Genomic DNA, 14,464 nt, shown 5'->3' with positions numbered 1-14,464 from the left:
TAGATTGACCTGACACAACCGCAACGCTTCCGCTGCTGCCGTAAACGAATTATTGCGCGATACGCCCATCCATCAACGGGAAGTGCAATTTTGTTTTGGTTACTCTAGCGACATGCTACTGTATTATGACGCGGGGATTTCAGTGTATACCAACCACGACTGCAGACATGTACCCGCAAGCAACAAAAACTTAAGTACGTAGCTTTACACTTTCGAGATGATAATTAAAGCTTCGTGCCTTTTTAACCCCGAGTGTTAAAAAGAAGCACTTAATGCTAAGCACAACGTCGTTTCTGTATACGGTCTTTCCATTCGTGTCGGCCGATCACTCCTACAACGTTGCCGTCCGGACAAAATACACATGTCCGAAACCATTCCGCCATTCTTTGAAGTATAGTGGGCAGTGTAAACGTGAAGAACAAATTTACCAGAGGAAAATAGAGTCAACTGTGAGTTATTGAAGGTGGCGGGACCTGCCGTGTTGCATCTGTGAACTGAATCAAACGAAAGGGCGCGTCAGAAGTGGAGGAGTGCAGCAGCGCGCGTACACACGGGACGCGGACGAAGCCAAGCGAGGGTGGGTAGCAGCAGTGAGAGTGAGAGAGAGAGAGAGAGAGAGAGAGAGAGAGAGGACAAGAGCAGCGACGCACCCGTGGGGGAAGCGCGGCGTGGAGTAGCCTCCGGGGATGGCAGCGGGCTCGTAGTACTCGGTGCTCAGGCACCGCTCGTCCAGCTTGTGCTCCATGTTGTGGGCCTTGGACGCCGACTTGATGTCCATGAAGGCGACGGTGGCGCACAGCCCGCTGGAACCCCCGCCGTCGTCGTCCTTGACGCGCGGCAGCAGTTTGACGCTCTGGACGCGCCCATAGCTGCAACACAAGCCACACCGTCAGGCGTATGTCGGAACGAAGCGGAACATAACACAACAGAAAAATACAAGTTAGATTCCCGTGCATCTCCGCCATTCCGCCTGCAAGGTCAAACTCAGTACTAAAGGCAAACACCAAACACTTATCAGGCGCACTTCCTCCTCTCACGTTGTTTTCGTAAACAATGAGGGCATACAAATCCATCCAAAACGTGTTCTAAGCAAAAACTCTTTCATATGAATTCCCAACAGTACACCTTCATATTTACAATCTGCTAGTATGAATTTGTGGTTTAGTTGTCAACTGCCTTATTATCGTATTATAATTGCAAAAGTTCCAAGTTCAATGCTCTGTTCATATAGATTTTTCTAGTAACTTGCGCCTCTGGTGATGCTTTGAGAATACCGAAGACCGCGAATACCTTACTATAGCCATCTAGGAAAACTATATGTCTTGAACCCTAACGGGACTATACCTAATAAATCGATACCGCGTCCAAATCAACCTACTTGATAGCAGCTTTACCGTTCATTAAGCACGTAACATTGTTTCACGTGGAAAACCAAATCTTGATTATGCTGAACTTACGAAGTCTACATTAAAAAGGCCCGCATACATTCACGCGTACCTGAATTACGAGATATACGACAGTCGTGGGCAATTTTTGCAAGGCGCGTAATATTTTCACATTTGGTCGCGGTGTCTGACGTACCAATACTCCGTCTCTCCCTGTCAGGTAGGCAATAGACTTCGCGCGTTCCGCCGAACCAAAACGTGTAGCGTGGCTACTTTGATTTGGGGAAGAACGACGACGCCAGCAACACAGTATTGATTATTGGGATCGCAGTCATCTATCGTGGTTATACAATTGATAAGAGCGGAAATAGTGCTCCGCATCACTTGTCAATTCCAAAGCTCAGCGACAACCGGAAAGCAGATATAACATCCAAATTCACTATTTCTCTGTGGGGCATAGATACGTCAGGTATCTCTGTCACACAACGTCGGTGATTCCAGAGGTGAATACAAGTCCATGATCACGGTCACTGGTCACTCAAAGCAAGCTGAAACGTCGCCTGGATTGTTGAGTCGTGATGTACCAAAAGTGATAGAGCTCCCTGGCCATGGAGACACCGTTCAGGCCAGTAGCAGGGGTATTGTCCTTCCATGTGAATAAAAGCGGCTCTTTCGATAATTTGTCATCCTCTCTCAATGCTGAACGAAACATTAACCCACTGATCTACCATGTGACATCCGTCTGCGCTTACATCACTCTGCAGACGACCTGTACCTTCAGCAGAGCAGTGCACCACCTCTCATCGCATCTGAATTGTTCCAGAATGGTCTGAGGAACCCTTCATGAACATAGGGATGCTTGTAGGGCCCCCAGGTCACCTGACCTCAATCCTACTGAACACATCTACGGGCGCCGTGCAAGTAACGTGATCCAAGTAATGTAATGCCGTTCCAGCTCTGAGCAATTTCCAAGCGTTGGTAGCGGCGATTGAGCTCTGGTAAGTTAAGAGGGCACCCAAATTTTATCAATGGCTCGTGGAATCCAAGACAAGATGCATCACTGAATTCATCCACACGCCAGTTGATTTGTGCGTCTTATTCAATTGCTCACGAGCATAAGAATTTGTCCAGTATCTATAGAGTTACAGCTTCTTGGATGTTGAGTATAATCATGAGCAACGAAATAAATTGTAGCAGTAATTTATCGATGAGTAAATACACGAATAATTTACAGCAAATTGAATAAGATTTACGAAAAATATAAACACCCACTTAAAGAGCTCTACCTACATAGTCTCAGTGTGCTGAGTGTTGACCTATGTCTAATCTGAAGGGCCAATACATCACTCGTACTTACTACGCTTGTGTTGACTTCATTGTAAGATACGATCGGTGGAATCACCAAACAGATTAGGTAAAATTACACTTGGAGGACACGACATGTTACAGATGATATGTGCAGAAGATACTGAAGGCCCATGCATATTCCTATAACAAAAAGCGACCACTTCCAGTAAAGGTGTGCCGGCCGAGGTGGCCGAGCAGTTCTAAGCACTTCAGTCTGGACCCGCGCGGCCGCTACGGTCGCAGGCTCGAATCCTGCCTCGGGCATGGATGTGTGTGATGTCCTTAGGTGCATTAAAGTGCTACAAAAGCTGATTAAAATTACAGAAACCTTGGTGATGGAATTCTTCAACTTCACACATTTTGTTTGTTTGTACATTCAGAATAAATGCAAGTACTGCATGGAAACTGTACTAGTCTCAATGAGTGCTAGTCCACTGTTTCAGTGCTATTCCACTGATGAAAAGTGTTGTTTGTCATGCCTCAAACCATACGAATTACAAAAGCACAGCCGGCCGAGGTGGCCGAGCGGTTCGAGGCGCTTCAGTCCGGAACCGCGCTGCTGCTACGGTCGCAGGTTCGAATCCTACCTCGGGCATGGATGTGTGTGATGTCGTTAGGTTTAAGTAGTTCTAAGTCTAGGGGACTGATGAGCCATTTGAACCATTCTTTCAACAAAAGCACATATGTAACATTTTGGTGAAATTTACATTATAGTTTCTCAAAATATGGAAATCAAAGAGCTTGCAGTAAAAGAGATTTGTTTAAAAGTAAGGAAACGGGAGCTCATAACTCTTAAGGTATGCATTTTAGATCCCATGTTTACTGGACAGCTTTGCCTTGTTTTTGTCCATACTACATCTCTCAGCACTATGGAATATTTCTTTTTTAACACCCTGTATGTACTGTCCGCGCAAATCAAGTTGACACTCGGCGCGGTGGTTTGTTGGAACGATCGTAAATGGGAAATGCTTTTACGGTCTTTCCCCTTAGCTGCAGCAACGAATGTCAGGTTATTTTGCGCGGATAGTACATAGCTACAAGGGATCGTCGGCGTCTTCTTGATGGCAGACTCGTACAAATTGAGGCTCCTGAAGACACTGAACAGAGCTACATCGTGAATGGTGAGTGAAAAAGCTACAACTTTGTTTGCAGTCTGCGACCCGACGAGTTTATTTACAGAAAGGCGCAGGAACGACAACAACGACTCATTTATTCGCGAACATCCTCACATGCGTTGGCAGACTGATAGTGAGGACAAAGAGCGTCATAGTCGGGCGCAGCGGCCTTAACGTCGTTTGGGACAGTTCTTTGGCTGTTCGTAGAAAAATTTATACGACCGCTGACATCGAGCTCATTAAATGTCTACTAGATCGAATTACACAAGGGCAGATGATGAACTCTGCAATATAACTGAACAGGAATCGAATTGGGAATCGTCTGGTGCCTTACGGGGGGAACCACACATCATGCTATTCGGAAGGGTGTTTCCATCTATGCCCTCCAGAATAATATGTGTGGTACTTGGCTCGCTTTGCAGTGGCTCTGGTATAAGGGGAGACATCTGCCCGCCTTTTTTATCTTGCACGCTGGAACAGCCGACTATATTCTTCCGGTGGAAGACGCTGTATGTACTACCAAAGCTTAGTTGGTGGACGATATACTACAAGGTAGGCGTATGTCTCTAAAGTTGTGACCAGTCTTCAGGCTTGAAGCATTTAAACATGTCGTTTGGGATAAAATTCTACGTCAAAATATTTCGTAAGTCACTGTACAGAACACGGTGAAAACACGGTGAAGGGTCTTTCGTATTTATAGTAGCGATTTTTTATCGCATTACATTCGAGTTTTTGGCGAGGAATAAGTGACTAATTAATACATGTACGCTCCTGTAAACGCCGACACTCTTACCTTATTTCTACTACCCCAAAGTGCCTTTCGCTAGACCTACGTCGCGTTCCTTCCAGTTATCCCCATTTAAGTTTTCTGAGCACCTCTGCTACATTTTCATATGAGTTATACCGTCCTCTTACGATTCTAGCAGCCCGTCTCTGAATTCGTTGGATGTCACTTTTTATGCCTACGTAGTAAGGGCTCCAACGGCTAGAGGAATACTCAATAATGGTCGTACTTGTGTCTTAAAAGCTATTTCCTTTGTAGATGCAATGCACTTTTCCAGAGTGCTACTATTAGTTATTTCAATGCTGATTTACCTGATGTTCACTTCATATCGATTTTCAGTATTGCTCCTAAATATTTAACTAGGAAGACGTATTACAATTATATCAGCACTTTCCGTGACTGATCCATCGATTCTGATTCCTTTGTGAATTATCCCTCATGAAGTAATCATTAATCCGTCACAATACGTAAGACCTAGTGTTTGCCATTTGTGGTGCTCGCACACTGTACTAAGGATCAGGTTATGTCAGTTTTTGTGCTATCCCACTGATGAAAAGTGTTGTTTATCATGCCTCAAACCATACGAATTACAAAAGCACATATGTAACATTTTGGTAAAATTTACAGTATTTGAGATTATAACGTTCTACATAACAAATAAAAGTGGAAATATGTAACAGAAAACCCTAGTGTTTACATATTAGTTATTTATCCCAATTTTCTATCAGACAGGGAAAGGAATTATATTTGTCTACAGTGTAATACTAAGTGTAGTTAATTTACGGCATATATTTTAAAGACATACAGGCAACGCAGGATTCTAAAAAAGGATAGCAACCTTCAGTCAAAGGTTTGGTTTTATTTAGCACAAGGTATGACCCTATTAGAGATGGCATACTCTTGTCTCCTTCCAGCCCTTGAACTGGATAACTCAGACCTTACAAAAGGACCTACAGTTAAACAGCTGCTATTTTCCACATTAACAAACCAATGCCAGAGGTGAGAGAAGTGATAAGTGGCAGGAAAAAATTCTAAGACAGAATGGCGACAGAGCCCCAGGGCCTTCATACTTGTAGTCTGTTACTTACCAACTTCGTCACCACGAATTATAAAGTAAAATGTTTAATAAAAATTGTATTGTTAATAAAAAGACACTTGATTACATATTACATGTTTACTTTCCTAGGTCCGTGACTACTCTGATATTTGAAATATGGTGGAAGCTTCTAACATGTGAAGACCCATGCATCTGCTGAATATGGATTGGGAACAGGAAGAATAGTTGAGAATTAGATGAAGCGAAAGTCAGTGAATGCGAAAATTATAGGAGTATAACTGCTAAACAACGTCTATAAAATATGCATCAGAATAATCAATAGTAGACTGAAGGGCATAGCAGGCATCATCATCATCATCATCATCATCATCATTTGTGAAGAACAGATGGGGTTTAGGCAGAGCCACTCTGCAGTAGATTCCATTTTCGACGTGAAGCAAGTGATTGAACAAAGAAGGGAATTCAGTTTGGATATTCACACCGACTTCATCGATCTTCGAAGGCATTCGACAGCCTGAACAGGGATGTGCTCTGTGATACATAATCACAAACTGTTTATCTGATTGTCTCGCCCCAAGACTTTCTAATATCTTCACTCAGTTCCACAAGAAAGTGTACATAATTTTCAATGTAACGTCCGCAGCTACATCTCTGGCAGTGGTCTCGAATCTGTAATCAATGCACTTTTGCACAGTGTATAGACAAACAGTGTGAGAGCTGAATGTTTTGTTTTGTCGGTTGCAGTTTAAAATGGGTGCAATATATCTGAAGCGTCACGAGATAGTATTTCTTGTAAATCATCCAAAGGAACCAAGACTTTCATATGGAGCTGCTGCTAAAAATCTTCAAAAAGTCAAAGACATTCGTTGCGAAGTTGGGCAAACGATATTGAGAGGTTCAACACGTGGATGATTTACCGGAGAGAGCGCTAAGGTGTCAAGCTATAATCGATAATGGCGGCGATTGGGTTAACCATTAGGTAACTGCGCAATTACTAATATCACGCATTTCCATGTAAACATATATTGATAACAGCATTTTTACTTCATACGGATTATCAAAAGTAATGACAGATCTGGGGAAAACCATGATAAGGTCGAAAACAGAGATAGGCAAATCACTGGAGCAGATATCCACCTTTAAATATCTTGGATGTGAAATATCCCCAACAGTAGACCGCGACGTACGAAGAAAACTTTTCAAATTTAAACCTGTATGTGGAACTATTCACAGAATTCTAAAACATAAAACCAGGAACGAAACTAGCGTGTACTTTCAATAAATAATTGCAGAGATGAAATTTCTCAGGGCAATTAAAAGCTGCAAACTGATGGTCAGAATACGAAACACAGAAATAGGGCATGAACTACACCTTTTCGAGTTGGTAAGCAAAATTTAAAAAATAAAAGGTCAATTGGTGTTATCATTCAGGTGTAATTGGTGCGAAAAGATCATCTGCCTAGAATTTCAATGACCGAAGTAGCGAACGCACAAGGGTAAGATGGGTTCCGGAACAGGCCGTGCAACCTACTGCCTGAAGTGAAATTGATGATGATGATGATTTTTAGTTTCACCAAACAGCCATTGAGACCACTGAAGTGGTATTTTTTCACGGAAGTGTCCCTTTTTTACTTTTAATGTAATTCCTTTTTACTCCTACTAACATTTGCAGAGGTGATAGCTCATAGTTCTAGGGTTGTCTTCCTCAACTGCTTTTTTCGAATATTTAGTCATATACAAAGTTTGGATGAAATTTTTCCAGGCGTTCCTGAGTTATGCTTTCGTTTCACCACTTTCCTACACCCATCCCCACAAGCAGTAGGTCTTACTTACTCCAAGGGTAATTCTCTCCTGGTACTAGGCTCAATGTGTACCAGTTTGGTGGTAACTACTCAGGGCGTTCCAAAGCTGTGGTGGTACATACACACACGTATCTCCACTTACGTATACATTAACGGTAATGGTTAGCTAAGTTCCGTGTCTGTTATCATGTCTTTCTTTCGTCTGCAACTAATTATACTGGCAAATATGATGGGCCTACCAATGACGATGATGTGCTTCAGACACGACTGAAAACAATTGTTCACCGAGCATAAAATATATCTATGTTATTTTCTACGATACACGGAAATGATAACTAAAAGAAGAAGATCAAAGTTACAAAAAGCTAGCGATCTCGCTTTGAAAATTACATTACTGAATGAAATTTAATTTTCAATGACGTACATTTGACTTAACAATTCATTTATCGAAAGCGGCGTGAACACAAATGGATGGCGCTGTCACGAAAACAGCAAATGCAGAAGTCTAAAAGTACAGCAAGTCGTTCTTTTTTTGCATAGAAGGTGGGGTCACAGCCACCGCTGCGGACTGGCTCGTTGCCAAGAACTTCTCCCACTTCGGTTACAGCCTCGCTATTGGACAGAAGTTGCGCCTGCGCACTGCCGCACGCAGTTCTTGGCTTTCGGTCGTATTGGCTTATTCTCGCTCCTCTCCGCAGCACTGAACCGAAGACTAAATTGTGTGGCAGCAGGAATGAGTGTATTTAATTCCTGCATTACTGAAACGGTAATCAGTCTTACGTATTCGGCGCTAGAATAAGACTTCGATGAAACAATAGGGCAGATAATCGTTTCGTTGTGTTTATTTTCAAGGAATTTGTTGTTATCTGTAGGTATTGTCAGATCAAACTGACGCCAGAATCAAATTAATTGTCATTATACGAGTACTTATTCTGGATACTACGACTGTTTTGCAACACAACTCTGTATGACGATGAAAATCTGTGTCGCAATTTTTTATTTTAACTATTATACGTTTTCCGGTTAAAACTAGGCGCTTTGCAGCCATATACGTATCCGCAGTCAGTGAGTATCACTGTCATTTATTTCATTACGTTACTGCGACGTGATCATCACGAGCAGATGGTTATACGATACACGAGAACTGGTATGTTTTGCCTTTTTCTGCTGAAAAATCGATGTAGCTGAAGGATCCTGCCTGGCAACCCAGTTGCTTCTGAGCGAGGGAAAGGTTGCCATGGCGCCTACGGTGACGTCAGCATCGTAGAAGGGCTTCAAGGAGAACTATAGCATGAAGTAGGGGTATCACTAAAAGCCTGCTGCAGAGCTGGGAGGGGGGTTATTATATAAAGCGTCCAGCCGACAACAGCCGAGGACTGGTTCGGAGCGGCCTTAAACACTATTGGCGGAGAAATCCACCAATGGCAGCAAGGCATTCATGCTCAATCGGCCAACAGGCGTAACGTGGAAAAAACCGTAACCCTACAGCACCAGCCTACGGCAGACGTCGCGATTAGGAACATCAGGGAGTATCAGTATCCAACACGTATTCCGTAAGCTGCTATTATTTTGTGCTTCACAATGGTATTACTTCCACCGTCCTCTGCTGTGAAAAATGTTCGCGACAGCAGTTTTACGTAAATACTGCCGTTACGGAAAATGCGACCGTCTTGTGTTGCTAAGTTTTTGACTCTCGTCCTGGTCTATCAGGTATATGTTAGCTGTAACTTTTGAATTAAATTATATATGTAGTACTGACGTGTGTTTTGATGTGTACAAGAAAAGCAGCATGATTCTCCTTTTCCCGTCATCATTCCTGTGAGTGTTTTCAATAAATAAATTAACAGACAATAAATAAACTTCGGTGTTCCCAATATGTTTCAATCCATGCACGGTCAAACAGATACACCACAGAGATTGTAAAGAAAGTTCAATGATAGTTTTCACCGTAATGTGTTCAAGTCTACGAATTACAGATTTCATGCTATCTCAAGTCCCACCTAAATAATACAGGTTAATTATACCTAATTTTCTTCTATCAATGACCTCGTCAGAACAAGCTGTTAAAACAATGACAACATAAACAATGCCATACACCTTGCAATAGAATTCTGTTAATACGTATCACTGCTGTAAAGTTCTGAAACATGAGAAGTTTCTAGACTCTTGTCTCGAGCGTTAACGAAGACCTTTGACTGGAGACATTATTTAACGATAGTCGAATAACGGCTCTTACGCGAAATGGCTTGAGTAGGATCGCTTTGTACTCAAAAGCATACATGCACGCCGCAAAAGAAACTGTAGATCGACTAACAAGAGAACCGAGCAATATTTAAAATCTTTCGTGGTACCTGACGATAACTAGGGTCTGACATTTCAAATTAATCCTCGGTGAAAACCAGAGTGCTGCGCGATAATTCATAAAACTAGTAACACGGAAGCACGGCTGGGCTTAACGGTGAGGCTGGAGACCATGCGGGCTGCGGCAACGCCGCGCGTGAGTCAGCAGTGGGAGGCCACGCAGCAGGGCGGGCGTCTCGTCGGCCAGCCACACTTGAGTGCAACACGTCCTACGTGATAAGTAAAAACAATTACTGCGTAAACCTCAACGATATGTGCCCTTTGGGTTCTGTACATATATGATTCTACACCACTTCCTGTTTTAAATTTTGTGTGTAACAAGGTTTTTTTTCTCACAAATATTCTAAATTAGGAAAATAAACAAAACGTCCATCTAAACAGTAGGATGCGCACTCTTACAAAGTTCTTTTACCACATTGCAGTCTAGCAATGAATATCACCGTTTGCCGATGTGGGTATTAGCACCGTTATTTTACTAATATATCGGTTCTGTTCGACAAATTATAGAAACTATTTAAGTACTGAATATAAGAGTATTCTGTATGTTAACAGCAGCGAAGTTTACTGCCGCTCCGGTCGAACAACGAAGAACGTAAAATTAGATGAGAGTCTTCCTTAACAAGTCTTACGTTTCCTGGAGTCTTGTAACACATGAACTTCAATTTATGCTCTAATGGCGTAAAATACGACGTCCCGGGTAGCATATCAGGGAGTAGTGCCCTATAAAGCGGAGGAAGAAGGCGCTTTCAGTTCACGGCCATTCCAGCCAGTGAAACTTACAAATCAATATCACTGGGGAGGGCGCGCTGCTGGGGACGAGCCCACCACTGCAGCGAGAGAGCTCCGCTGGGGACCAGCCTAGTGGCGGCCATCGCTGTACAGGACTGCCAACGGCGTGAGCTAGTTCGTCACAAGCGTCAGGTGCGCATTTGCAATCTCGGAGAAACAGAATGCTACGGGAACATTAGGTACATTCCTATACGAACGATGCAGTAAGAACTTCCGTTAATTAGTAACAACCCCATTTACTACAGGTAAAGTTCTTTACTCCTTTATAGCAGAAGAAAGGAAAATTTTACTAAGGCGTAATATGAAACCATGGCTGCAAATTTACGAATAGTACTTTACAACATACCAAATCTGTAATCCAGCAGATACAGACGCCATTAATGAAAAACACGACTGAAAAATAAACATGATGAACTGAAACAGCCAGTAATTCCAAAACTCGAGTTGCACAATGTGAGCTCTAAACCTATTGTAAAACTACTGTTAACCAGCTATGGGATGACGAAGGAGAAACGACTTCCTGGTGTGGCAGTAACATTTCGAAACAATACAGCTACCGCTATTCATGTAAACAGGCATAAGCGATTAACAACACACCCACATAAGACAGCACCTTTCTAAGCAGAACTGTTAGTACTACCAGAGGAAAAACATAATGAACTGGCAATAATTATACCTAGACTTTATAAAGGCCATAAACTGTGATAAACAATGTAACTAGTAACTATGAACACTGCATAAAAACAACACAATTTTCCTTCGAGACGCGTTTGTGGCGACTGCCGGAGCTTGCTAATAATCCACACGTTTTGTTGAAAGCGTTTACTACATAACAGATAAGAAAGAAATGGTGTCCTTTTAAAACAGGGCATGTCGCCTACAATATTGCTGACAAATGCTGCGAACTTAAAGAACAATCGTACTATTACACATCTCTTAATATAACGCAACAAAGAGCGTTTAAAATCATACAACCAGTTGAAGATGGTAGCCTTACTACTGAGGCATTAATTAATGTAACCGCTGTTTCTGAAACGGACACCTCGGTCTCATCCCCTGATGCAAAAGTCCTTTTTAATACCAGAAACAAGCGCAAATAGATAAGCTCCAGATTGAACAGCATTCTGGGGCAACTTGTTTCTTTGCTGCTCGTGAACTTAATATGAGTAAGAATAACCAAGGCTAATTACGGAAGATTAGTCTGATCTAATCATTAAGTTTGAATGACTTGATTTTTTACCCAGGCTCAACTGAATATGAGAATGTTCAGCCGGAGGATTTATCGACTAGCTTAATATGGTTTCGATAGCGTACGACAGTCAAATGAAAGAATTTCAAATATTATCGCACATAATAAGGTATTACGAACAAGAATTTGAAATGCATTGTTCTCGCTGTACGAATCGTCGTGAAGCACAAATTCCCCTGCAGGAAACGCAGCTGCATTTCGCTTTGGGTGGACCCTTCTGGGTCGGCCACGGGCGCACGGTGTTGCCAAGCTGTCGGTAGCTGCCGCTCATGCTGCAGCTTTCAAACAGGCTAGTTTGCGCAATGTTTCGTGCTGCACCAAAATTTGGACGGGGGAAAGTTAGGTTATATAGGATTTCATTCACTAAAAGCGCACACACGAACAAACATTGCAACGTTCATTATTACACTATAATTACACATTTCGCTGCAGTTCTAAACTTTAAAAGAGCCCTGGCTTGTGTTCCCTTTCTTTATACACACTATATGTCCCTTTTGCTAAAACGTGATGCGATCCCACACAGTGGAGTAGTATTCCGGATACGGGGCATAGGTGTTTTTGTACACGATCTTTTTGTAAAATGACTACTATCTCCAAATAAACTATCAATAAACGGAAGTGTTGTTTTGAAGCTTCCCGACAGACTAAAACTGTATGGCGGACCACTGCGTTTCGCAGGCACGTGCCCTACCGAATATGCAACCCACGCACGGCTTCAATTCTGCCAGTACCTCATCTTGTCATTTTCTTTCTCTACGCAACCTCCCAACTGATAAACCCCTTAATGGTTATTTACTACATTATTTTTCCTTTCACAAAGCCTACACAACATGACATTTCACTACAGTCGAATCTAGCTTCCAATCCTTTTAGAAGAGCGATATTATGGGCTATACGAATCGATAATGGTATTTTTTCGTTTATCAATTCCTTCTCGATAACAGTGCTATGAAAAATTAAGACTGCAGTTAACGCTATGCGAGAAGGTATAACTGCAACTGCAGTGTCTTTATAATACTCGCTTTAGGCACGACCAAAATTAATTCTTCGTTTCTGATAAAATGTGGCATCCTGCGTGATGCTCAAAGTAGTGTCACACAAAGTTTGCCAGACATTCAACATTCAAGCAAAGCAGGTGCAAGGGAAAAATGAAGTAATGAAAATGATAATCTAGTGAGACCAGGTTCTAGGAGAAGCGCGTAGAATGAGCACGTCGCCCTTGGGATGTACTACGTGCGGCGAGCGCAGTGAGCTAGAGCCGGCATACCGTTATTTGCGGACCGGTAGTTGGCCGGCGTCCAGCAGCTACTCCGTATTAATGTTCCACTGCCAGCCTGCAGTACAACAATCCTGTGGATAAGCTTGGAGGTCCTGGGGAAAAAGTCTTCGCTGCCTGAATACAGCTTTCCGCCCCATCTCAGCCACACCGTTACATCTTTTAAGATAGTTACTCATGCTGGAGAAACTACGGGTTCTCTTTGACTACATCTCCGAAGCATTCATTCACGCAGATGAGAATTGTACGAAGTCAGTCGATGTATATATTTCACACACGTTTGTTTTTTATTTTATAACAATAATAATTATCATTTTTAATGCCTTGCACCACGACTCCAAAGCAATTTCACGACTTTTCTCTGTACATCAAGAAATGCAATCCGCTCTTACTTCCAAACCTTTTTTCATAATTTAGACAGAAAAGTTGAGGCAGTGATGAAAGAAAACACCTGATCTCCAGATTACAATCGTGTACTTCAAACAGATCACTTACCACGTAACATTAATTTCGCAACGAATTCCAGTCAACAATACAATACAGAATTTACCTATTATCTCCAAATGATTTGGGGATACTATTAATAACATCATCAAAACAAGAATGGGGTTTTACTTCTCGACAAGAAACGCCGAATTCAGCCCATACAGCTAATAACGCATACAAAATGACAGGGCTGCGGAACAATCTGTAACTCGTCTAACTGCAGTTAACTCAAGAATGGGAGGCCGCAAAGAGCTGGATAAAAAAAAGGATTTGTCTGTCTCAAGAATTCTGATGCGTGGCATCAGAGTGTGCCCCAATGACCGGGATTAAAAGCTGCACCTGTCCTCAGTATGTAGGCCTGAGGCCCTGTTAATGCAGAGTTTCAAACTATGAAACAAGAAAAGTGCTTCGACATCACACTGCTTTGCTAGTCACGGTCTTAAAATCAGCCCATGGAGACAGTGCAGGAGGATCCAAAACAATTCCGTACTGTTATTTCGTGATTAGCAGTTCAATGTCTTATTATAGCGAACGTGAGGCGACACATAACACATGCAGTCAGAAGACAGTTTGCTCTTACATTATTATTCCGACTACAACGACTGGTACGAGTTACTAACCGATTGTTTCAGCTTAGGCTACACGAATGGATTAACGTGACAGACTGTTCTCCAGAATCTAGACCGCCTTCGTAGCGCAGCGGTAGAGTTACCGCCTACCACACAAGGGTGCCGGGGTTCGATTCCCGGCTGGGGACTGGGTGTAGTGTGTCCTCCATCATCATTGACACGCAAGTCGCCGAAGTGGCGTCAA

General features: G+C 42.5%; 1 protein-coding gene across 1 annotated transcript in view; it reads right to left on the bottom strand.

Annotated features, from left to right (window-relative positions):
- Positions 1-14,464, bottom strand: part of LOC126153873 (protein split ends-like) — a 360,157-nt gene that overhangs the window by 180,657 nt on the left and 165,036 nt on the right. The window contains exon 2 of the mRNA XM_049916099.1: positions 651-869. Within this exon, the coding sequence (XP_049772056.1) occupies positions 651-869 (219 nt within the window). The remainder of the gene's footprint in view (positions 1-650; positions 870-14,464) is intronic.

Source organism: Schistocerca cancellata, chromosome 2 (genome assembly GCF_023864275.1).
Source record: "Schistocerca cancellata isolate TAMUIC-IGC-003103 chromosome 2, iqSchCanc2.1, whole genome shotgun sequence".
Lineage (NCBI taxonomy): Eukaryota > Metazoa > Arthropoda > Insecta > Orthoptera > Acrididae > Schistocerca > Schistocerca cancellata.
This window is presented reverse-complemented; position numbering and strand designations above follow the sequence as displayed.